Raw genomic sequence first — 26,418 nt, 5'->3', positions numbered from 1 at the left:
ACAAGTGCTACACGCAATATTCCAGGTGGGGGCGTACCATGGCCCAGTACAGCGGCATGATAACCTTCTCAGATCTGTTTGTGATCCCCTTATTAATCATTCCTAGCATTCTGTTCGCCCTTCTCGCTGCCGCCACACATTGCGCAGACGGCTTCATTGACTTGTCGACCAGTACTCCCAAGTCTCTTTCCTGGGGGTCTCTCCGAGTACTGCACCGGACATCCTGTACTCATGTATAAGATTTTTGTTACCAACATACATCACCTTACACTTATCCACGTTAAACCTCATTTGCCTTGTTGTGACCCATTTCTTGAGTATGTTTATGTCACATTGCAGATCTTCACAATCCTGTGTATTCACTGCTCATCAATCTCAAAATGTGTCAAGCTGTGAACTGCTGGCAGCTTCGAACCCGAGTCATTAAGGTGCCTACTCTCACTGGAGGGAGGTAAGCCTGAAATTTCAAGGTATCCAGCCGGGCTCCTATGCACTCCAGTTTCTGATTAAGAATCAAGTGGAACTTAGGGTAGTTTAATCACAAACTCTAGTAGCTCCAACACTCAAATATTTATTTTTTTAATTTTCTATACTGTTCTCCCAGGGGAGCTCAGAACGGTTTACATGAATTGACTCAGGTACTCAAGCATTTTTCCCTTAGGGGAAAAAAATGGGAAATCCAAGATGGTTCAACAAAGAAAAATGGGGAGACCCAATAATCCACAGTGAAAACAATCCACCGATGAAAACAAAAAACTGGATACAGATGTTCTGGAGATAATTTATTAAATACTGACATATAAAAACACAATGATAAAAAATACAGTGATAAAAATCCAACCCTTTTGAAGAAATAGATAACCCAGATTTGGCGGAGCAAAAAAAAGGAGACCACCTTCAAGATATGAGAATGAAAAGTTAGAGAATGGTCAATCACAACTCCTAAGATTTTAGTTGTTGTTGAGAATTGTAAAGGGACACTCTTCATGCTAAAGCCTTTAAAGACACAGCGTTTAGCTATGGGTAGCCAGTAAGCAGATGAGAGAGCCCGAGAGACAGTGTCGCATTTTGTACAAGTTAGAGATGCTGTATATTCTTTGCTGTGAGGCCTTTGAACAGCACATTGCAGTAATCCATGTGGAATAGGATGAAGGCATATAGAAATTGGGTGGTTGGATTCAGAGAAATAATTCCTTATTTTTCGTAGTTGTCTTAGGTAGTAGAATGAGGAAGAGATCACCTGAGACATGTGGTTGGAAAGTGATGTCTATGTGTCTTCTCAGCATAGGCACTTTGTTACAGATTACCCTTTAGATATAATTGTATCTAATATGTTTGGATTTATTTTTAAACAAGATAGTCTTGTAAAATAAAATAGAACTTATTGGTTTCTGATCCACGATGGCGGCAGCATAAGCTAACGGAGAGAACGTCCAGTGAACTCGTCAAAAATTTACCTGGAGAACTTTATTCTTGGGGCAAATGCCAAAGAGAAGAGGCAGGAGCGCTGCTAGTGCCTCGCGGTACTCTGGGCCCACCATCCTCTGCAACATCGATGAACTCCTGCGATGTATGCAGGGCATGACAGCAGCGTCGGCGATTTCCCCGCTGGAGATGCTGCAGAGAGGCGAGATGCAAGCGGTCTCCTTGGGGCTGGAAACAACGCTGAGCCCCAACACAAGAGCACCTCCCCTACAGCCTCACACCACTAGCTGTCCGCGGGAGGGGGTGCTTCTGGGAGAAGGAAAGCACTCACTCTCAGAGGCCAAAGAGATCAAGTTGGAGAGCAGGAGTTCAGGTTCCCAAGTTTTCCAAGGGAGCCTGAACATGGAAAGTGGGGATCAGACAACAACGGAACAGGACCTTCCCAGTTGGAGCAGAGGCAGGGAGAGACACCAGTTGGTGAGCAGATTGAATTGAACTTACAATTTTCTTTACCTCAGAAACCCCATGAAGTCACTTTAGAATCCCTGTGGGACCTGATTACTAACCTGGGCAAGAGCGTTAACTCTAAGTCCCAACAATTAGAAGGGAAAATTAAGAAGCATGATAATGATATTAGAAATTTAAAACAAGAGATTGATGCCTCTAAATCTTCAATAAATAAACTCTAAGAAGACACAGGAATATCAAAAAACTACAAGAGACATTAATTAAGGATAATACAAGTTTAAGAAGGAAACTTGAATCATTGAAGAACTTCTCCAGGAACAATAATCTAAGATTGATTAATTTCCCTAGGGTTGTTACGACAACTCCTACAGAAATGCTGAAACGCTATCTTTTAGAAATACTGGAAATTCCTAAGGTTTCATTAGCACCATTTACATAAGTTTACTACCTTCCGAGTAAGATACAGGACAATCAACATGTTACAAACCAAGAACCTATGAATATATCAACTTTATTGGAAACATCTGATAAGAGAAATGTCTGTCGCAGCCACCACTTTACTACTGACTGTAGCATTTACTCCCGATAAGAGTTGGCTTCTGAGAATATTCTATTTCCAGATTTAGTAAGAGATACACATAAGCATAGAAGATAATTTTTGTTGATAAAACCTGATGTTTTGGCTTTAGGGGCCATCTTTTTTCTTGTCATCCTTGTAAGTGTGTAATTCATTATAAAACTCAGACGTTTGTTTTCTTTGAACCTCTCTAATTGATGACATTCATGTCTCTATCCCATCTGGAGAAGGAGAGTGCTTAATGGAATATAGATGCCCTTACTCTTTGATAGCTAAATGATTTCTCAAAGGAATATTTCTTTTTCTTATTAAAACTCGCTCTTAAATTACATTTTGGATCTATTTGAGGACTTGAGAAGATTTATGTTAAATATTGCTTATTTTGGTTTTGATGAATATAATTTTATATTTCTTGGCATGAATCCTCTTTCTGTACAAGTTTATCTTGAATGTATAATTGAAAACTTAACACTCAAATATACTCCACTATTTAAATCAGAGAGCCCACTCTCAACGGAAGAAAATGCCTCAGGTTTTCTTAAGGTAGGGCATAAATGCTCAAATCTCCTTCACCAACATCATCGGCAAAAAAACTTTCGGAGAGACAGGACACTGATGAGACACAACAAGCAGCTCAAATGGTGGTGGAGAAAAGTGAAATATAACAAGCCATGAAGAAAACGTCTTAGACCGTGAAACGTTGGCTAAAATTGAAACAACACTCGTCTTCTCACAATTAGAAGCATTAGCTAGTTCAGCCCTGCACTAAGAATAGGATGTGGTAATAGGCACATTCTCTCTGGAAGTTTTTTTGCCTGAGGCATTTTCTTCCGTCGAGAGTGGGCTCTCTGATTTAAATAGTGGAGTATATTTGAGTATTGATTATTGATCACCCACTAGCACCAAATTTGGATATAATTGAAAACTTATAAATAAAATAATTAAAAAAAAAGAACTTACCAGATAATATAAGTAATTCAATAATTTCAGCATCTCCCAAATAGGCAGCAGCATGTAAAGGGGTCCTCTTTTCATTATCCTATAAAAAAAGTAAAACATATATATAGATGTATATTGTTTTCACTTGTACAATTTCAATCAGAGTATAAATAAGACTAACTAAAAAAAAAGTTTCATAATTTATAGAATACTAAAATGAAAAAAAAGCATCTATACATTAGGGAATAAATATTGAGAAATAAGTTCATTAAGGTTGCTCTAATCCAGAACTCCCAAAAGCATTCTTGTTTACCTGTAACAGATTTTTACATAAACAACAGGACTGGTCAGGCATACAAATAGGCAAATCTTTTCTGTTATGAACAAAAGGAGATTATGTACTTTAAGATCTTTTCCAGTAGATAGGTGAGACATTCTAGACCAGGGGTGTCCAACCTTTAGACTTCCCTAGGCCGCATTGACCGAAAACATTTTTTCTGGGGCCGCACAAACACTAACACTAGTCGATGAGCAAAAAAAAAAGGTTGAGCAGGTCCCAAATTTGCACTCACTAATATAGAAGATATATGTATCGAATAATAAACCTTCATTAAAGGGACACTGTGGAGAGGAACCCAAAAAAGCAGTAATGCTTACCCTGACTGAGTAATCCTCCCTGTGTACCACTGACAGTGGGAGCAGCCACAGACTTCCACATCCCCACTCTGATGAGCAGGGATGCGCGCTCCTGGTTTGCTCATTCACTTCTATTACAGCTACGGTGAGCCTCTTCAGAGGTGAGCCTCATCAGAGCGGGGATGCTGAATCAGCTGTCAGCAGCGCACATGGAGGATCGTTTAATTGGGGTAAATATTACAGCTTTTTTGGGCCTCCCACTTTGAGCTTAGGCTCCCTCAAAATGAATATCTCCCCTGCTGTAGCTAGTAGGGATCCCCAAGCCTCACCAACTGACAGCCACCTCCTCCCCCTCCAACTTCCCAAGTTCTGCAGCTGGCAGCAATATTGCAAAGCTGCTGCCTTCCCTCCTCCCTGCCATCCTCCTTGGCATTCATGCATTCATGAAAGCAGTGGCAGCTTGAGGATATTGCCATTGGCTGCAAAGCTTGGAGATTTGGGGTTGCAAGACTGGAGGGAGATGTCTCTAGTTGGCAGGGCTTGGGAATCCCCACTAGCTCAAGTATTTATAAATAGCACTCAGGCAGGGAGAAACTTTGGTGCCCATCCACTAAGTATGGGCTCCAGTCCCTCCCCCAAATCAGCTGTATATGACTACGGCCACTGAATACAAAAATAATTGTGATGCACATATCCCAAAGCTAACATATTCCAGTTAATAAATTCAAAATAAAAACAATTTTTTTCTACTTTGTCTGGATGTTTTGTTTTTCCATCATCATGGTCCCAGTTTCTCTTTCTGCTTTTTGTCTGTCTTCAACTAATTCTCTTTCCAGTGTCTGCTGTCCATTTTTTCTCCTCTTCTCTCATTCCATTTCCTTCTTATGCCTGTCTCCAATGTATTGATTTTTCCTTTTCACCTTTCTTAACTTTTTCTTTTCTTTTTTGCCTCTGTCCACTCAAATCTTGCCTTCTTTCTTACCCTTCTTTTTAAATGTTCAGCTACCGCTTAATTCTCCATCTTCTCTCAGTTCCTAACTCTCCCATTTCCCATCTGACTCCTTTCCCAGCCTCCTATTTCCTGCTGTCTACTCCCCATTACCACATTTCTACCACTGTACTCACTGCTCTGTCACTCATCTTGTCATCTCCCTTTTGATTCATCCATCTGCCTCACCACTTTAAGAATCCCCCTCCATCTCTCCTCTGGTCAGGCTATAATTCCCTGTCCTTTTCTTTCCATCTCCTAGCATCTTCTTATCCCAGCTCTCTTCCCTCCTGCCCTCCTATGGGTCCATCTCTGTTCCTCTATCCCCATGGTCCAACATTCTGCTCCTTCTCTTTTCTGTTTCTCTTCTTCTCTCCCCCCCTTGATGCTGAACAATGAAATGGAGGGGAAAAAGAGAGAGATACTGCATCTCTCTGCCTTCCATCCAAAGGCCTAACATTTCTCCCTCCCTCCCTTCCATCCCCAAATCCAACTTATCTCCCTTTCTCTTTCCAACTGCCCCCACCCCATCTCTCCCCCTGCCTGCCTGCTTTCCCCAGGTCTACCATTTCTCCCTTTCTCTTCCCAACTGTTCTCCCTTCAAGTATGTCTTTCCCTCTTCCTCCACACCACCCCAGGTCCAACTTTTCTCCCTTCAAACTATTGCCCACCATTTCTCTGCCATCTGTTTCTGGCCCTATAAGCTTCTCCTCACATCCAATCTAGCACTTCTTTTAATATCCTCTCCCTCTGTACTAAAAAAAAAAAATAAGTTCAGGAGGCTTCCTTGGCCCAGTATATCGCCCCCCCCCCCTTTCTCGCTCCCCAATTGCACCATCTCTTTCCCTCTCTCAGACACCCAATTTTCCCTTTCTATTATTTCCCTCACCTCTGCATCTCTTTCCTTCACTCCCTCCATTCTTCCATCTTATGGCTCATGCTCCCCTCTATCTTTCCCTTCATTCTGTCTCCTTCACTGCTGTCCCCAGCTCTCTCTGCCTTCTCCTGAAGGGCTATTGCTGCTGGTGTCTGTAACTCCCAGTTCCTAAGCCCGTTGATTTTAAAGATTATTCTAGCACAGGGGAAGAGCTTGGATCGTTATGAGACTGGAGAAGAGTGGGGTTAATCCCTGAAGTTCCCTCAAATCTATGAGCTGTACAGAAGGAGGGGAGGGAGAGAAGGTGATGGGGAGAATGAACTCCGCGCCGCCCTTTGGGACTAGAAACCACTGGATGGGCTTCTCTCTGCAAGATGCATGCGGCCCCGCTCACGCTCGAGGGTGTTTACTGTCTTGCCGGGTGCTTCGGTGATGCGGTGTTTTCTGTCTTGCCAGCGCCCTCCTCCATCTTCCTGCAGCGTTCGCTGAAAGCCGCGGGCAGCGGCTTCCATGCACCTCCTGCGGCTGATCTGGAAGCATCCCCTCTGATGTCGCGACGTCAGAGGGAACACTTATGGGTCAGCCACAAGAGGCACATAGGATCCGCTGCCCACGGCTTTCAGCGAACGCTGCAAGAAGATGGAGGAGGTCGCCGGCAAGACAGAAAACACCGCATCACCCTCGAGTGTGAGCGGGACTGCACAAAATACTTCTTGGGGCAGCATATGGCCTGTGGGCTGGACACCCCTATTCTAGACCATAGGGTTATTTCTCACTACTCACCTGGTCTGCAGAAGAAATCCATTACAGCCTTTTTACTCTGGCTTTAGTGCAGTAGTTGGCAAACCGCAGCTCTTTAGCCACATGAGTACAGCTCACAGCTCACCTAGCTAGATCAGGGGTGCCCAACCTGCTTCCCTTCCCCATAAAGAGGATGCTGAAGTGCCGGGCCGACCAACCCTTGCCACCTGATGTCAGTTCTGACGTCGGAGAGGAAGTTCTGGGCCAGCCAATCGCTGCCTGGCTGGCCCGGAACTTCCTCTCCGATGGTTGGTTGGCCCTGCGAGGTGGTTGGCCCTGCGCTTCAGCGTCCTCTTTATGGGGAAGGGAAGCAGGGAGAGCTCAGAACTCAGAGGCAGCCTGTTCCCCGATGGCAGCAGCGGTGGTGGCAGCCTATTTCCCGGTGGCAACCTGTTCCCAGGCGGCGGCAGTGGCTTGGGGGAGGGCAGGGAGAGAGAACAAAAGAAGGGAGATGGGAGACAGAAAGACAGGGAGTCAGACAGAAAGGGAGTATGGAGAGAGAAAGATAGGGGGGCATGGAGGGAGAAAGAAAGAAAGAAAGAGAGCACAGGGAGAGAGAGAGAAAGACAGACATACAGAAAGAAAGAAGGGGATAGGGTGAAAGAAATAAAAAGTTGGGGGAGGGAATGAGGTCTGGAGGAGAGGAAGCATACAGGAGGTTGAAAGAAGGGAAGAAATATTGGATGCACAGTCAGAAGAATAAAGTGCAACCAGAGACTGATGAAATTATCAGACAACAAAGGTAGGAAAAATTATTTTATTTTCAATTTAGTGATCAAAATGTGTCTGTTTTGAGAATTTATATCTGCTGTTTATATTTTGCACTATGGCCTCCTTTTACTAAAATGCAATAGCGGTTTTTAGTGCAGGAAGCCTATGAGCATTGAAGCAGCGCAGGGCATTCAACGCAGCTCCCTGCGCTAAAAAACGCTATCGCAGTTTAGTAAAAAGGGAGGGGGTATATTTGATTATTTTTGTATAGTTGTTACTGAGGTGACATTGCATAAAGTCATCTGCCTTGATCTCTTTGAAAACCTGCAGAATATAAATGATAATTAATACCTTTGTTGTGTTCTGACAGAGGGCCTCCCTAGGGGAGGGTTTTGGGAGTTGGGGGGGGTGACGGGTGGGATGGTTTGGTGGGGGGAGCTGGGGTTTTTCTACTGTTACTGTAAAAAATGTGAGCATATCTGCTGTCTGATTTGTCTTGTTGTTTGCTGTTTTTCTTGAGCTCAATAAAATATATTTGAACATAAATGATAATTAACATTTTCTCTGCGTACAGTGTGCTTTGTGTTTTTTAAAATTTTATTGTTGGTAGATTATTTTGACTTGGCCATGAAGGGAAGGGGGAGGCAGGGAAGGAAGCTGCTGAAAGACATCTAGTAATCCTTGCAGGCTTGACTGTGCAGGGAATTATTTTTGTAAAATCATGTTTTGTTATGTGACTGGCATTATTTAGACTTTAATTTCTATGAATGAATAGAATGAAAATGATATAAAATTGCTTGCTTGTTTTTATGTGTGCGCTGAAGGGAAATGGAGAGAGAGTGGGCTGAGGACACTGAAGGGAAATGGGGAAGAGAGAGTGGGGAGATGACGCCGATTTATAAATTGACAATTGTACAGAATATTGTTTCTTTTTATACTTTAATATAATAAGTTCAGCATAAAATTATTTGAGGCTTGTGCGCATGGGATCAGATGGTTTGCAGGGACCGAGACAAATTTTTTCCCCGTGTCATTCTCTAGGCTCTGCCACTAATCGATTTGGACTATGTGCAGGCGAGCAGGGTGTCAAGTGGGCGCGGGGTATGGCTCTCAAAAGAAATCTTTATCATTGTACTGCTGATCTTTGGCTCTTTTGACTAATGAGTTTGCCTACCACTGCTCTAGTGCACTGTTCTTCAACCGCCGGTCCACGGACCGGTGCTGGTCCGCAGGAAATTTCTGCCGGTCCACGCAGGGCCGTGAGATTGACTAACTTCAATTTCCTGCTGGTCCGCACAGGGCCGGAGAGATCATGGGGAGCCTCCGACAGTGGCTTTCTCCCCTCTCTGCAGCTCTCCTTTACTTACCAGCGCAGCGATTCACAAAGGCAGCCTTAGGGCTTTTGCTGAGTTGCAGCTGCCTCTGATGATGCAACTTCCTCTTTCCTCAGAGGCGGCGCAACGCAACAAAGGACCCGAGGCTGAATTCCTGAATCGCTGCACTGGGAAGTAAGGAGAGCTGCTGGGAGGGGAACATAAGAAGTTGCCTCCGCTGAGTCAGACCAGAGGTCCATCGCGCCTAGCAGTCCACACCCGCGGCGGCCCATCAGGTCCATGACCTGTCAGTGGTCCCTGAACTCATCCTATAATCTATCACTATTTCTATCTGTACCCCTATTGGAGTCTGGGAAGCTGCTGAGCAAGGGAAAAAAAGGAACAGCTGCTACTGGAGAGGGAGAAAGATGCTGCTGGGAGGGGAGGAGGGAAAGGAGTCTGGGAAGCTGGTTGGGCAAGGGATAAAAAAGGGATAGCTGCTACTGGAGCTGGAGGGAAAGAGAAGGAGAGATGTTGCTGGGAGGGGAGGATGGAAAGGAGTCTGGAAAGCTGCTGGACAAGGGGAAAAGAGGGACAGATGCTACTGGACCTGGAGGGAAAAAGAAGGAGAGATGTTGCTGGGAGGGGAGGAGGGAAAGGAGTCTGGGAAGCTGCTAGGCAAGGGAAAAAAAGGGACAGCTGCTACTGGACCTGGAGAGGGAGAAGGAGAGATGCTGCTGGGAGGGAAGGAGGGAAAGGAGTCTGGGAAGCTGCTTGGTCAAGGGAAAAAAAGGGACAGCTGCTACTGAACCTGGAGGGAAGGAGAAGGAGAGATACTGCTGGGAGGGGAGGAAGGGAAGAGAGTTACTGCTGGACAAGAGGAGGGAAGGGAGAAGGAAAAAAGGAAGGAAACAGCTGGCAGGGAGATTAGAGGAGGGGAAGGGAAGAAACAGGCATGAGAAAGTAGAGAGATTGATGATGGGAAGGAGTCAGCAGAAAAATAAGCAGAGAGGGACAACGATGGTAGATCTGGTGTAGGAGAGATAAAAAAATGAAGAGAGCAGTGAAGCTGGAATGAATCATGTAAAAAGGAGAGAGGGGGCGCAGGCTGGATGGAAAGGGGAGAGGGGCATAGAAAGAAGACAGATACCATATGGAAGGGGCAGATGCTGGATTGAAGAGACAGAGAGGGCAGACGCTGGAAGGAAGAGAGTGAAAAGAAGATGAAAGCAGAAACCAGAGATGACAAAAGGTAGAAAAAATAATTTTATTTCTATTTTGTGATTAGAATATATCAGATTTGAAATATATATCCTGCTAGAGCTGGTGTTAGACATAACTGGGGACTGCAAAGCCTAGGCAGTGCTTCTTTAGCTTCCAGCTGGCTTAGGGCGCTCTCTGTCCAGGGGGCAGTTGCCCTAGTTGCACTCCTCTAAAACCATTCCTGTCATATGTGACTGCAGTATTCTGTTAGCATGATATTTCTTGTAGCATTCTATATAATAAAACCCTAGAGCGCGCATGCGCTCTTGAAAAATTGTGATCCCTGGGGCCGTGTTTTCTGATCCGTGGCCGCGTTCCATTTTAGAATGCGGCCAGGGATCACTCTGGCCACTCCCTTCCTCACTCAACAACCCGAAGCAAGCTCCTCACCAACCGGAAGCAAGCACCTCACCTCCCGCCCTCACTCATCGCTGCTGCTGCTGCCGCTGATCCTTCTCTTCGGGGCAGCCTACGATCATGGCTGGCTTTGGCGGGCCTCGCGGGCCGCTTTCCGGTCTCAGTGGCACGTTCCCTCTGACGCACGGGATTGCATCGGGAGGAAGCGTGCTTCCGGGTTGGGAAGCAGCCTGTGAGGTTCGCTGGGGCCGGCCACTACGATCGCGGCCTGGAGCAGGCCAGAAGACGCCGGGATGCAGGGAGGGTAAGCAAGGGAATCAATACAGGGGGCCAGAGGGAGAGAGAAAGGGGGCTGCTTTGGGGGGAGGGGTGTGCTGAGGGGAGACAGAAGGGGCCATGGAGAGACAGGGAGAGTGAAAGGGGGCTGCTTTGGGGGAGGGATGTGCTGAGGGGAGACAGAAGGGGCCATGAAGAGATAGGGAGAGGGAAAGGGGGCTGCTTTGGGGGGGAGGTGTGCTGGGGACAGACAGTTTTGCTCTGGGGGGAACACAGAAGGGACCATGGAGAGACAGGGAGAGTGAAAGGGGGCTGCTTTGGGGGAGGGGTGTGCTGAGGGGAGACAGAAGGGGCCATGGAGAGATAGGGAGAGGGAAAGGGGGCTGCTTTGGGGGGGAGGTGTGCTGGGGACAGACAGTTTTGCTCTGGGGGGAACACAGAAGGGGCCATGGAGAGACAGGGAGAGTAAAAGGGGGCTGCTTTGGGGGAGGGGTGTGCTGAGGGGAGACAGAAGGGGCCATGGAGAGATAGGGATAGGGAAAGGGGGCTGCTTTGGGGGGGGAGGTGTGCTGGGGACAGACAGTTTTGCTCTGGGAGAAACACAGAAGGGACCATGGAGAGGGAAAGGGGGCTGCTTTGGGGGAGGGGTGTGCTGGGGGAGACAGAAGGGGCCATGGAGAGATAGGGAAAGGGGCTGCTTTGGGGGGGGAGGTGTGCTGGGGACAGATAGTTTTGCACTGGGGGAAGACAGAAGGGGCCATGGAGAGACAGGGAGAGTGAAAGGGGGCTGCTTTGGGGGAGGGGTGTGCTGAGGGGAGACAGAAGGGGCCATGGAGGGAAAGGGGGCTGCTTTGGGGGAGAGGTGTGCTGGGGACAGTTTTGCTCTGGGGGAACACAGAAGGGACCAGGGAGAGGGAAAGGGGCTGCTTTGGGGGAGGGGTGTGCTGGGGGGAGACAGAAGGGGCCATGGAGAGATAGGGAAAGGGGGCTGCTTTGGGGAGGAGGTGTGCTGTGGACAGACAGTTTTGCACTGGGGGAAGACAGAAGGGGCCATGGAGAGACAGGGAGAGGGAAAGGGGGCTGCTTTGGGAGAGGGGTGTGCTTGGGGAGACAGAAGGGGCCATGGAGAGATAGGGAGAGGGAAAGGGTGCTGCTTTGGGTGGGAGGTGTGTTGGGAATAGACAGCTTTGCTCTGGGGGAAAGACAGAAGAGGGCCATGGAGAGACAGTTAGGGAGAGGAAAAGGGGGCTGCTTTGGGGGTAGGGGTGTGCTAGGGGCAGACAGCTTTGCTCTGGGGGGGAAGACCGAAGAGGGCCATGGAGAGACAGTTAGGGAGAGGGAAAGGGGACTGCTTTGGTGGGAGGGATGTGCTGGGGGCAGACAGCTTTGCTCGGGGGGGGGGAAGACAGAAGGACACAGACAGCGGCCAAGGAGAGAGAGATAAAGAAACACAGACAGACAGACACACATATTCTAGCACCCGTTAATGTAACGGGCTTAACGACTAATTCTGTAATAATTTGGCTTGTTCAGTTTTCTTGATAGTAGAGGGGATATATGTGAAGGGGAGGGGAGACAGGAGTTTTCTTGATCCTTGCTCTGTATTATTTGTATTTATAAAATGACAATTGTACAGAATATTGTCTCTTTTTGTACTTTAATAAAATACATTCAATATAAAATCATAACTGAGGCTTGTGTGGAAGGGATCAGATGATTTGCGAGGAGCTCGCTCGCGGAGATGGGGCAGAAACAGGTTTTTTAAATTTTAGTCCTAGTAGTTTGCCGGTCCACAAAATAATTATTTTATTTCTGCCAGTCCACGGGTGCAAAAAGGTTGAAAAACACTGCTCTAGTGTACTTCACAGGCTAGTTTATCGCCCTCTAGCAGTCTGTACTCAAGCATAGAAGACACACTCATCTGTGAAGTAGAGGCACCTGTAACGACAGGCTAAACTATTGTTCTGCTCAAATAACTAAACAGTACCTTTAACCTCCAGCAGGGGCGTCAATGGAGTTCAGAACTACTTCCATAACAGGTTATACATATGTATAAACTCTTGTTAACCCCAAAGGGTTGACCAGTCTCCAAGAAACAGATTGGATAAGCAGAAGGAGACTGAAATCTGAAATCATAGGCATCGCCACTCCATGGCTAAATAGCTGGTTCAAAACTTTCCGGAGAACCACATCCACCTGGCTGTCTAGCATAGCTTTCAGCACTACCGTGCTGTCAATGGGGAGAGAGTTGGGCTAGGTCAGCTGAGCAATCAGGGAAACTCCCTTGAACTGACACAAAGCCACGGACACTCCTGTGCCCAAGGATGCAAGCTAGACATAGCCCGAACTTTCCATAAAGGACACTCCAGAGAGTCAACTGCTCGAGAACTATGAACTCGTATCTGGAAGCCAGGAAAAGTCGCAGAATGCGAACAAATGCTGCAGAGCTAGGGAGAAAAAATTGCAGAAATGAGAGGAGCAGGCTGGAATTCATGCTCAACTCTGGTAAGGATGCAGCAATGAGATCCTGTCGCGCATCAACAAACAAGCGCTTGACAGTCGTTTTCTCTAGGATCCGGAGCCCCAAAGAGATCCGTGGAGCTAGCACTCAAGTCCAGATTCCCAAATCCAGGAAGGACAGCACTGTCCAAAAAAGGATCAGGTAGGTCCGGAGCAGCCACTGGGACCCCGGATACAGTCTGGGAAGGAGGAACAAACGGCGCAGACAGAGGTGCAGAGACCGTCCCCCCCCCCCCGCCTTCCTCCCCCCAAGACCTCTCAACTGCCGAGATATAGAGCAGGGGAAACAGAAAAGCACCCAGTAGCCGGACCCCTGGAGTAAAATACAGATCCGCAAAATCTCATAAATTCTGAGAAGGTATCTGGACTTTGGGGCGTAGACTTGCGCTTCTTAGTTTGCGGTAAATCCGTCTCATGGCGGACAAAAGCCGCAGAACCAAGCCCCAAAACTAAATGTGGCCACCCCAATGGGCTAGCCGTGCATGGAGAATCACCTGCTTCTGCGAACGGGAGGCTGAACTAATAGTTGCAGTGGCAATTTTTTTCTCAAATTTGGTATGAATCCACACAATGAGACCCTAAGGACTCCATTCCAGCAGTTTTCCTGGCAAATTTCAAATTTTAAAGAAGTAGGGAAAGTAGAAAAAAGCTCATTAAAAATTCAAAATGGCCGATGGACCCAAATTTACTTCAAAAATGTGCCAAACATGACATTTCTGAAACTTTAAAAATTACAAAAATAATAAATTTCAGGTGGGGAAACAGATGAAGTTCAACGCTGAGAAATGTAAAGTACTATATGTGGGAAGCAGAAACCCAAGGTACAGCTATACGATGGGAGGGATGTTATTGAAGGAGAGTACCCAAGAAAGGGACTTGGGGTAATGGTGGACATGACAATGAAGCTGACGGCACAGTGCGCAGCGGCCACTAAGAGAGCGAATAGAATGCTAGGTATAATCAAGAAGGGTATTACAACCAGAACGAAAGAAGTTATCCTGCCGTTGAATCGGGCGATGGTGCGTCCGCATCTGGAGTACTGCATCCAATATTGATCGCCGTTACCTTAAGAAGGATATAGCAATACTAGAGTGGGTTCAGAGGAGAGCGACACGTTTGATAAAAGGTATGGAAAACCTTTCATACGCTGAGAGATTGGAGAAACTGGGACTCTTTTCCCTGGAGAAGAGGAGACTTAGAGGGGATATGATAGAGACTTACAAGATCATGAAGGGCATAGAGAGAGTGGAGAGGGACAGATTCTGAAAGGGGATAGATTCAAAACGAATGCTAGAAAGTTTTTCTTCACCCAACGTGTGGTGGACACCTGGAATGCGCTTCCAGAGGGCGTAATAGGGCAGAGTACGGTACTGGGGTTCAAGAAAGGATTGAACAATTTCCTGTTGAAAAGGGGATAGAGGGGTATAGATAGAGGATTACTGCACAGGTCCTGGACTTCTTGGGCCGCCGCGTGAGCGGACTGCTGGGCACGATGAACCTCAGGTCTGACCCAGCGGAGGCATTGCTTATGTTCTTAACACTATGAAACCTTCAAAACCCCTTGAAATTAAGATATCGATTTTTGGAGCTTGTCAGCTTCATTTTACTCACAGTTACTGGACACATACAGCCTGCTTCTGCTCCCAGCCTTTTCAACGGCTGGTTTAGAATTCATTGCCACACCGCTGGAAATTCATCTTTCAAACTGATCTTTGGGCTGCTAGTCAAACACCCACGTCTGACTATGCCTCCACTCCTACGGACCACCGGATGCGCATCTGGATTGGCGGAGGCGCAAAAATGCAGCCAGCGCACTGCAGAACACCGCTGAGCCCCTTAAACACGCTACACAGTCTGAGCTCGACCCCCCACTTAACAGAGAGTGAGACTAGGACAGGGACGGCCCTGAACTCCAAGGAAGACTAAGCAGACTGGCTAACAGGTATCCTGAAGGGATCAGCCTGTCAGCTACAGACCAAAGTCTGTGAATTCTCAAGCAGGCAGAGCTTCAAATCCATTTCATATGCAAAAATACCCATAGAAGGGACAAACTTACGTTGGATTAAAATAAAATGAGGACCGCAGAATTTATACAGCTCAGCCATGAATGCAGAAGAAAAGACTGCTAGAGGGCGCTAAACTAGCCTGTGAAGTACACTAGAGGCAGAATGAAAAACCTGTGATGGATTTCTTCTGCAGACCATGCAAGATCTAGAATGTCTCACCTACTGTACTGGAATATGTATTAATAAGATTATATTGTGTATATATGAAAAATTGATGGAAGAAATTGCATTACAATTAGTATTATTATAATGGGAGTTGGGTCGGGGCGGAGTTGGTATTTGTTAGACTTAGGGGGTACTTGACTTGAAGAAGTTGAGAAACACTGCCTTACATGATCCAAACTGAATGAATGTTCTTTAATTAAAGCAAACTGCCATGAGAACAGTCAGATACAAACATAAATCTGACACCCCCCCACCCCCCAAGAAAACAAATGTGAGTAATAAAAAAGTTGATTAATCAAGGTAGACCCCAAGGGACAGGAATGGGGCCTTGGCACAATACAAAGATTAGAGCCCAGTGGGCAACTACTTCTGGCTCATAAATTGAAAGCTCCAGCATCAGCATCTAATCTTCAAGGATACAATTAAGTAAAAATTCAAACCATTAAGCAGGATAATCAACAGGTAAACGGGGAAAGGAAGTATAAACTGATTAATGTTCAGGGAAGGTTTATGGATAGGTATAAATATGTGCTCCACATACTGATAATTACAGGGGCTAAAATATAAATGAAAGATATCTTAATATTTCAGCAAAAAGTGATAACTAAATACAAAGAAAATGGCATATAGTAATTGTTCCTTCAGGTTATGGTTTTTTATTGCCTTCATCCAGATTATAATCAAACTGTACGTCAGTTGATTTAACCAAAAGAAAAAAAAATACAAATGAGACAACCCCCACAACAGGAAATACACTGCAAACAATCAAACTAGAATCATGGTGTAATGCATTTTCATTTTTACCTGGAAGTTAACATCTTCTTTCTTAAATATCAGTGCCCGGACTTCATCAGGGTCTCCATTAAATATGGCCTGAACCAGGGGTGGCTGTAACAAAATACATAAGAATGTGTGTGTAAAAATAACATCTTACGCCTCACTACTAGCCCAGCACATTTGTTCTTCTGTTGACGATATTTAAATATCAAAACAATCATACACAAAATCCTTTAATACACAATAAAACAGTTCAAACTTTATTCTCAATTTTGTATAGCCTTTTTTCCAATGTTAAAAGAGATATTTTAAATAAGCTGCTTGAAGAATATTATTCCTGTTTTAAAACTAATTATAAAATCTAGGTTGGCTAAGGGGGGAGACAATGAAGCTAAGGAACTTAACATAGCATTTTTTTTCTTGCAAAAATATATGGGGCCCTTTTACTAAGGTGTGCTAATGGATTTAGCACATGTAAATGATGGCACATAAGGATCTGCATGGGTCATCCAGTCTACCCAACAGTCACATTCATTATCAAGACAATGTTGAACCAACAATCCAGTATACTGTTACATTTTACTTGCTAAATTCCACTATAAGGTGTCTTCCCCTCCCCAGGAGATTACGTGCACTAAATCCATTAGTACACTTTAGTACAAGGAGCCCTATTTGAATATTTTCAGGATTTTTGGTAACAAATCTAATAGACATAAATATATTAAAAGTACACATTTTAGAAATCTTTATTAAAAAGAACAGAGAAATTGTATTAACCCGAAACCTTCTGATCTATGTTCTGCAGAAGATATAGGGGGTCTTTTACAAAGCCATGGTAAATGCTCTAAAGCCCATAAGAATTGATTGGGCTTTGGTGGAATTGCCACAGCAGAATCATTACTGCTGCTTTGTAGAAAGAAGCCCATAATCAAGGATGATATTAAAAGGAATATTACTGACCCATGAGGTTAACAGTAACCTAAACAGTACAATGGAAATGTTCTAAAAACAAAAAAAAATGCAATTTTCTAAAAGTCACTATGCTAAAATGTGGTAAGTTCTCTTACAGCAACACAAGAAGAAACAAAGAAGCTCTGTTTACAAAAAAAAAAAAAAAAAAGCAGCAAATGCCTCCCTTCAGTTTAAGAAGCCCTCAGACTAAAAAAAAAAAAAAAAAAAACAACCTGAGAAATTTTCAACGAAAGACATACACCTTCAAAAAGGGCTACAAAAATACCAATGTTCATATACACACACAGTAAGATTTTAACATGCACATTGTGCAATACACACTGCTTACACCATTTTGTAATATAGTAATGAATTCAAACAAAATGAAAAAAAAAAAATCAAGTTTTACTGCTGCTATAAATTTTCAGGCGTGCAAACAATCTTACTGCATGTCAAAAAGAATTTCAGATGTATACCGGAGACATTCATACTTTACTCAGTACATTCTGATGTGGCACAAACTAAACTCAAGTTTTGAGTTTATCCCCTTTTCCTTTTTGAACTTGGAGAGTAGAACAGAATGTGCTCTGCATCTGAATGTGCTCCCCTTCTACTTGAAGTGATCTACTTTGCTGATGCACTTCTTGAGAGCTTTATGTGAAATATAAAAACAAACATGGAATTTTGCTGTCAGGAGGGCATAGTTAAATTAAGGCATCATCTTACCATTAAATTTCCAGAAAGTGAAGGGCGACAACACATATTTTCCTGAGGTGATTTAGAAATAAATGTAGGCGCATCATCTTCCACCTCCTCCAAAACAACTATACATACTCGACTCATTACATCCAATTTTTTAAAAAAAGACTGTCAAGCGGTACCATGAACAGTCACAGTAGAGAAAGTATACCAAGTAGTTTCTGCTCTTGCTCTTCTAGCCTTGCTTGAAATCATTATGTATCTGACTTCACCAGTGCTGGTGTGTTAAATTAAACTTACATTCTCTATTACTGCAGCAAGCAGGAAAATCCTGGAAGTTTAAAAAAAAAAAAACTGCAGAAAAAAATTAAAGTCCCTTACCAGTTACAACCATCAGATTGTTTTTTGATCTAACACACATTCTGAGCTTCATTTAAAAAGCTGCAAAAAAGTTTCTAATATCTAAAGAGATACTGCAGATCACTGCATTAAAAAATGACTGCCTTGATTTTACAATTTCTTAATATCACAACATAGTCATCAACATATAAAACAGAATGTAGAACATGGTACCATTCCATACAACAATGCCAAAACAGCTGCTATGACAAAAGACTGTCTTCAAGAAACTGGGAAAAAATGTTTTAAATTGTATTTATCCCACTCTTTTGCCCTTTTTGATGGTGCTTGAAAGAACTATGTGTGTGTTTATATATATATATATTCCTATTTTTTTTCAATAAGTATATTAAAAAAAAAAAATAAAACACTTCAAACTGCAATGCTGCAGTACTTTAACATGTGATGAGACAAATCACAGGGACGTCATTATTCCAGATACAGTACAAAATGGTTCAATCCTGAGGTCCCAAACGGCAAACCGTACCAGCTGTACTCTGTCAGCGACAAAAGCTATACTAAGCTTTTATTTTTTCTCCATCAGGCAACTGCCGTGGTTGCTTTTACAGGGAACGTATAAGGCAGTAAATGCTGGTGTCCAACAATACTCCACACAGAACAATCGAGCTCCCAAAAACCTAAGAACTGAAATTACTGCTTCGGATGCATCCTGAAAGTGGTTCAAACACCAAGGATTCTTTTCATCACGGCAGCAAAGATCTTTCTTCCATTACAGTCCTTGTACAGGAAGAACAAAATCAGCTATGGTGGATCTGCTGTAAGCAAACTTCTTCACTCTAACATCTTCATTTCCAAATACAAAATTAAACTATTCCATACTGTAGCTCAGATGTAGATGATTTTGCAAAAGCCAGAAACCTACTGGGTAAACAGGCAGTAACAGAAGAACCTAAGAAAAACAAATCAAGCCTACAACAGCAATTCCAACTGAGCTGTCTCTAAAAAGCACAGACTGCAGAACCGCAGGATAGATTGCCTAGTAATGCTCACATGTTATCAGGGAGCCAGCCAGCCAGCTACTGCCCTGGGTGAAACTGCAACTTCCTCTAGGGGAGGAGAAGAGGGAGGGAGATTAGACAAAGCAGACCACCCCCTTTTTAGAGACAGATTTCACAATTTAAATACACATGCTAGTGTTGTGACTAATCAACTTTAAAATTATATATTTTTAAAAAAAACAAAAAACACTGACTGTGTGTCTAACATTTTCCACTAAGCCATAAGGAAATGGGGTCTGACTGCTGCTAAGAGAAAAAAAATTCCAGCGGTAACTGATTTCATATGTGAATTAACATACTGGAAACATTTAACCCTTCAATGGTTGAACAAGCACCATTCATCTGAACACTCATTTTCCATATGCAGCGCTGTACATCAAAACACAGAAGAGACAGTCCCTGCTCGAGAGAGCTTATAATTTAGTCAAGACAGTCAAAGTGGTCAAAAAGGTGCATCAATACATTGTGCTCAGGTGGAGAAATTACAAAGGGAATAAGACAGATAATGGTACTTAGAAAGTGGATTGGAGTTTGGAATTGAAAGCATCTTCAAAGAAGTGGGATTTGAGTATTGAGTCTGGATTTGAATACTGCCAGAGACAGAGCCTGACATATCAAGTCAGGTAGTTTGTTAAATGAATGCAACAATTTATCTTACTGCATATTTTCCTGGATTACAACCCACTACCATAGTAAAGAAAGTAGATTTTTTTATTAATTCACCAGAAAAATTTCCCTTATGACTTTCTAAAGTAATTTAGGAAACAATTTAAATGTTTGGAAAGATTATGCCAATAGAGGCTATATTAGTGCATTGATTTAAAGCTTTTAGAGACAGACTAGAGACCTCAATATGTACGAGTATACTCTAGAACAGCAGTCTCTAACTTGCGGCCCCCCCGGGCTATTTTGCAGCCCGCAGTCTTGTACCCAATCTCGCACCCTGGGCAGGAAGAGAAGTGCTGGCATCAGCTGACTTGCAACTTCCTGCTACCATCGCGTATGCCAGGACTTCTGACTTTGTGTATCTGCCGGATACATGAAGGCAGGAGTCCTGGCATTCGCGATGGCAGCAGGCAGCTGCAAGTCAGCTAGGGCCGGAGCCTCTCTTCCTGCCCAGTATGCGAGATCGTGTACAAGACGGCGGCTGCAAAAAACAGGTACTCCTGGACAAGGGGTACTGCTGGACAAGGGGGCGGTAAAAGGAAGGGAGAAGAGGTGCTGCTGGACCTAGCAGAAAGGAAGGGAAAGGAAAGTTGCTACACATTGGAGGGGAGGGTGAGATGGTGCATGGGGAGAGAACATGTTGGGTTGGGGATGGGATGGAGGGATGCCACTGAGGGAAGAGGCAAGGACAGAGAGAGAAAGTGTGCAGGAGGCAGAAAGTGTTGGACTCATGGAGAGGGCAAGATGGATGGGGAGGACAGAAAGGAGGGAAGGTGAAATGTTACACTGGGGAAGGGGGAGAGGGCAGAGAGTGAAAAGTTGGACTCATGGAGAGAGAGAGAGATATTGTTTGGTTGAGGGAAGGAGGACCAGAGGAGAAGCATGCAAGAGGAAGAGAGAAAAAAATGTTGGACTGGTGGAAAGGAGGGAGAAATGCTGGACCGGGAAGAGCACCAGAAAGAAGGAAGGGAGATGGACTGTAGGGGACAGCAAGGAGGACGGGAAAGAGAAATGTTACACTGGGGGGGGGAGGTGGAAAGGAGAGAGAGATCGGAAGGGAAGGTAAGACATGGAAATGTAGATTTTGAGAAGAAAGCAGAAAAATTGAATGTTAAGTTAATGCCAAAGATGGATGCAAGGCAGAAAGTGAAGACAGAGAGAAAAACAGTCAATGGACAAGAAGGCCCTGGAAACATAGTTAAAAGCACAGAAAAATAAAGTCACCAGATAACAAAGGTAGGGAAAATTATTTTATTTTTAATATAGTGATTGAAATGTGTCAGTTCTGAGACAGGAAAGATGTTAAACTTTAACTGTGAGGGCCGCAGAAAAAAGTAGTTAATGTCTTATTAAAGAAATGACAATTTTGCATGAGGTAAAACTCTTTATAGTTTAAAAATCTTTCTTTTAGCAGTTTTATCTCATGCAAAATTGTCATTTTTTTAATAAGACATTAACTATTTTTTCCTGCAGCCTTCCAAGTACCTACAAATCCAAAATGTGACCCTGCAAAGGGTTTGAGTTTGAGACCACTGCTCTAGAAGAAAGGTGGGAAAGAGGGGATATGATTGAGACATTTAAATATCTCTATGGCATTTATGTACAGGAAGTGAGCCTTTTTCAAATGAAGGAAAACTCCAGCATAGGATGAAGTTAAGAGATGACAAGCTCAGGAGTAATCTAAGGAAATACTTTTTTTTTTTTACAGAAAGGGTGGTAGATGCTTGGAAAAGTCTCCCTGTAGAGGTAGTGGAAGCATAAACTGTGTCTGAACTCAAGAAATCATGAGACAGGCACATGGTATCTCTTAAAGAGTGGAGAAGATAGCGGATGCTGCAGGTGGGCAGACTGGATGTGCCATTTGGCCTTTATCCGCCAATGTGTTTCTTTGATTATAGATTTAATCCTTACAGGGAGGCTTGATGGTTGTCCAAAAGTGGCAGTACCAGAATCAGAACTCGCAAGTAAAGTCTCCACTAGTATGGCGGCCACCACACTGAGGCCAGTGAATCAAAGAAAGAAAAATAAATTTGATGCCTCTAAACCAGGGGTTCTCAACTAAGTCCACGAGACACACCCAGCTAGTCAGGTTTTCAGGATACCCACAATGAATATGCATGAGAGAAGTCTGCATACAACAGAAGAGTGCCTGCAAATTTATATCATGTATATTCATTGTAGGTATCTTGAAAACCAGATTAACTTAGAGTGTCCAGTGCACTTGATTGAGTGCCCCTGCTCTAAACCAATGCATGGACTCAAGACCATGCTGCAACTCCCACTTCCCTGCAGGTGGTTTAAATGGAGCAATTTCCTAACTGCTGTCTGTCAGTGTATCAGTAATTCTATAATATGCTGCAGAAGCAGGAATTGTTTCTCACACAAATGTATTGGGCCCTTATTCCTTTGAAACCCCAAGAACAATATAGCCTATTTTAAAATTCCATGTGTTTTTTCATCAGTTTCCCCCCCCCCCCCAACACCATTTTGTTAGTTTGGAAAGAATAAAAATGAAAAGTTGGCCCTAGAAAAGGAATTAAAGATAAACAAAGAAAAAGACAAAAATCAAGGTGATTAAAAAATAAGATATTCAGACAAAGGTACAAAAAAGTAAAGTTATTTACCTACAGTGTTTTCCATTGATAGCAGAATTAAATCAAGCAAATGTGTGTGATATTGTCAGTCAAAACAACTCAGAGAATGAATACCATACTTTTCGGACCATAAGATGCACTTTTACCACCCCCAAAAAGGGGGTGGAAATAAGGGTGCGTCTTATGGAGCAAATAACCAACCTCCCCCTTGCCTTATCTCAATTCCACTGCCCTCCCTCGCTAGACACAGCTGCCTCTCCGGCAGTAGAGCGGAGCACGGGGCTGCCTGTCTGGTTGGCTGCCTCCTTTCTCTAGTGGCAGAGAGGTGTGCGGGGCTGCCTGCCTGCTCCCGTGGTGCTTCTGAGAACTGAGTTCTCATGGGAGGCGGTGCGGGACCTGGCAGGCAGCTTTGTGCACCGCTCTGCCGCTAGAGAGATGGAAACAGCTGTGTCAGCCGACCAGGCAGACAGCTGCCGGAGAGACAGCCACATCCAGCAAGAGAGAGCAGTGGAATTGAAATAAGGTAACTGGGGGGCGGGACCAGCGGTCTGAGCTGCCCTTCCCCCACCACTTCGCACCAAAGGCGGTGCTTCCAAAACCAAGAAACCATTTGAGCTGCTCCCCTTCATCTTCATGTTAGTTGGTTGCACTTGGCCAGGTGGAAATGAGGCTTTAGCCCACCCCACACAGAAAAAAGAATAGGTGTTGGTGACAGTTCTATAATTTGGCCATGAATGATGTAATTTGGGGGAGGAGCCAGAAAGCAAAAAACTGCAAATAATCAAAATTGCAAGTGCAGAAACCATGAATACAGAGGGAGAAGTGTACTTCTATTTAACAATTGTATCAGATCCCCATATATGAAAGAGCATTATCATAGAGGATTTTAAACACCTGCATCTTACATTTCCATAGTTAAATAGTTGTCTACCTCCACTCTTTAAGACTCTAGAGGAAAGATTGAATATAATTTTGTTTCTACTCATCAAAAATTGTGAACTTCACCCAATTTTGTCTGATGCTCCTATCCATAGAAATTTAAGTTTTAACTTTTGAGAAAATATCCAATTTTATATCTGTTCTAAACATTTTTATTCCATTTAAAGTGGTGTCTAAAAAAATAATACTGTAATATTTGCATAAATGAAAAAAAATCTCATTTTAATATTCTCAAGTTCAATTATCAGAGATTGCACCATGACGCTAAACAAAATAAGAGATGGTGGTCAATCTTGAGGAACACCTTTAGGTAGCTCCCAGGGTTTTGACAAAGCATTTTGCGTTTTCACTCTATAGGATCATTCTGATAGAAAACATAGAAACCATCTCAAAACAGTACCTGATATCCCAAATCCACTAAAAGTGTACAGTAGAAGATCACAATCTCCAAGGTCAAAAGCACTTGACAGATCAAACTGAATAATTTTACAGTGTTGCCTCAAACTATGTAACAATTTAACTTGAACTATCAAGAAGCCTACAATTGTTTCTGTACTAAACTCCTTCTGAAATTCCTACTGGAAAGAATGCAAAATATGACTATCCAAATATTTAGCCAACTGAGTGGGGAATGCTCAAAGCTCTGGCAAAGAAAGTTGGGTTGGAAGCGATTTTTCTTTTGCCGAGCTGTGCTTGGCACTATAGCATGCAAATCACATGCATTTTAATTGTGCAGAGCAGCCCGGTAAGAGAGGGGATGAACTATTCCTGGTGCCTGCTCAGAGGTGATCAGTGGAGTACCGCAAGGCTCGGTCTTGGGCCCAATCTTATTCAACATCTTCATAAGGGACTTGGCTGAGGGGCTTCAGGGTAAATTAACGTTATTCGCCGATGACGCCAAATTATGCAATATAGTAGACAAGAACACAACAGGACCTGACATCAAATCCAAGACCGATAGTATGGCGCATGACCTCCTCCTACTGGAGAATTGGTCCAGGACCTGGCAACTAAATTTCAACGCCAAAAAGTGCAAGGTCATACATCTTTGTAACAAAAATCCATGTAAGACTTACAGTCTTAATGGTGAGATCCTAGAGAGAACTGTAGCGGAACGTGACTTAGGGGTAATCATCAGTGAGGACATGAAGACTGCAACTCAAGTGGAGAAAGCTTCATCTAAGGCACAGGTGTCGAAGTCGGTCCTCGAGGGCCGCAATCCAGTCGGGTTTTCAGAATTTCCCCAATGAATATGCATTGAAAGCAGTGCATGCACATAGATCTCATGCATATTCATTGGGGAAATCTTGAAAACCCGACTGGATTGCAGCCCTCGAGGATCGACTTTGACACCCCTGATCTAAGGCCAGACAAATCATGGGTTGCATACGCAGGAGTTTCGTTAGCCGTAAGCCCGAAGTCATAATGCCATTATATAGGTCCATGGTGAGACCCCATCTGGAATATTGTGTGCAGTTCTGGAGACCACATTACCGCAAAGATGTGCTGAGACTTGAGTCGGTCCAGCGAATGGCCACACGGATGGTAACAGGGCTCAGGGAGCTCCCGTATGAGGAACGGCTGAATAAATTGCAGCTCTACTCCCTAGAGGAACGCAGGGAGAGAGGGGACATGATCGAAACATTCAAATACCTCACGCGTCGTATCGAGGTAGGGGAGGATATCTTCTTCTTCAAGGAACCCACTTCAACACGAGGGCATCCGTGGAAAATCAGGGGAGGGACATTGCATGACGACACCAGGAAGTACTTCTTCACAGAGAGGGTGGTAGATCGATGGAATAGTCTTCCGATACAGGTAATTGAGGCCAGCAGTGTGCCTGATTTTAAAGCTAAATGGGATTGAAAGGTGGGATCTCTTCACAAAGGGAAGTAGGGGAGGGTCATTGGTGTGGGCAGACTTGATGGGCCTTGGCCCTTATCTGCCATCACTTTCTATGTTTCTATGTTTCTATATGTTAAGAGCAAAGCAGTAAGCACAGCTTCTCCCCCCGTTCCTCCTGTTGGGCTCTTTTTTTTTTCTCACTTGCTCATTTCTTCTCCTACTTCTGCTGCTCTTCTCCCTGTGCTAGCTTAGCTGATTGACGGCTCTGGTGAGTCTTGCCAGCTCAGCTGTTCAGGTTTCCCCTGTTGGCTCAACTGCAGCTTGTTGTGTATTTTTTTTTGTAACTGCTATTGTGCATGTGTTGTGTGTGCTGGATATAAGACATACAACAACACTCACAGCTGTTGGCAGCTCCTGACCTGCTGAAAAATTTTACCTGTAAAAAGTGGGCGTTCCATTCTTATCATTACATGGAGTGCTGCTTATAATACTAATGAGCTCCCTGTAATGCATTTTGTGCTTCGGAAGCTGAGCTTTGGTGCCTGTAAAACCGATTTAATGAATCTTACCAGAACGGAAAGCTTTTGAGCATCAGGGCCTGAGTCACCATCCAAATCTCCAGGATCTTAGTAAGAAGAGGGATAGAGGCCACTGATCTATAGTTTGATATCTCCAGTATATCACCCTTATGAGCTCCTGAAAGAAGCCATTTTTTTGCACAATGCAAGCACTTATGTCCAGCATTAGCAGTGAGGTTTACTGCCATGACATATGTGAAACTAATTCAGTTGGAGACCTTAGGCTGTGAGAAAAATTCTGACTAGTTAATGAGTCATGAGTTCGGAAGTTGTGTGAAAGCTGAAACACATTTGTAAGAAGTTTTTATTTTTTTCTATTCATTCTTAAAACAGCAAAAATGTACAAAAATAATTTGAACTAGAATTCATTTTCTTGTGTAATTATTTGTATTGAAAGCAAAATGTTAATTTTGGTGCAATAGGTGTGACATTCTGGACAAACAGGTAATATTCCAGTGCTTGCAAGCTGTGCAGAAGGAATCCACTCCAGGTTTTGAATCCCTCCTACTTCACCAGAGGGCTCTGCTGCACCATTCAGTTTTTTCCTTCTGCAAGTGAGCTGGAAGGAG

General features: G+C 44.0%; 1 protein-coding gene across 3 annotated transcripts in view; it reads right to left on the bottom strand.

Annotated features, from left to right (window-relative positions):
* ANKRD28 (ankyrin repeat domain 28) overlaps nucleotides 1-26,418 on the bottom strand; it is a 425,075-nt gene that overhangs the window by 342,303 nt on the left and 56,354 nt on the right. Inside the window, exons 1-3 of one of the 3 annotated variants that reach the window (XM_033930723.1) lie at nucleotides 17,837-17,998; nucleotides 16,187-16,270; nucleotides 3,431-3,509 (exon numbers count right to left, since the gene is read on the bottom strand). In XM_033930723.1, the coding sequence (XP_033786614.1) occupies nucleotides 3,431-3,509; nucleotides 16,187-16,270; nucleotides 17,837-17,953 (280 nt within the window). In that variant the 5' untranslated portion in view covers nucleotides 17,954-17,998. Of the gene's footprint in view, nucleotides 1-3,430; nucleotides 3,510-16,186; nucleotides 16,271-17,836; nucleotides 17,999-26,418 lie in introns of those variants that run through there. The other 2 variants (XM_033930720.1, XM_033930721.1) reach the window with 2 other exon arrangements.

This window comes from Geotrypetes seraphini, chromosome 2, assembly GCF_902459505.1.
Source record: "Geotrypetes seraphini chromosome 2, aGeoSer1.1, whole genome shotgun sequence".
NCBI classification, from domain to species: domain Eukaryota; kingdom Metazoa; phylum Chordata; class Amphibia; order Gymnophiona; family Dermophiidae; genus Geotrypetes; species Geotrypetes seraphini.
The sequence above is the reverse complement of the archived record's forward strand: the minus strand, read 5'-3'. Positions and strand labels throughout refer to the sequence as shown.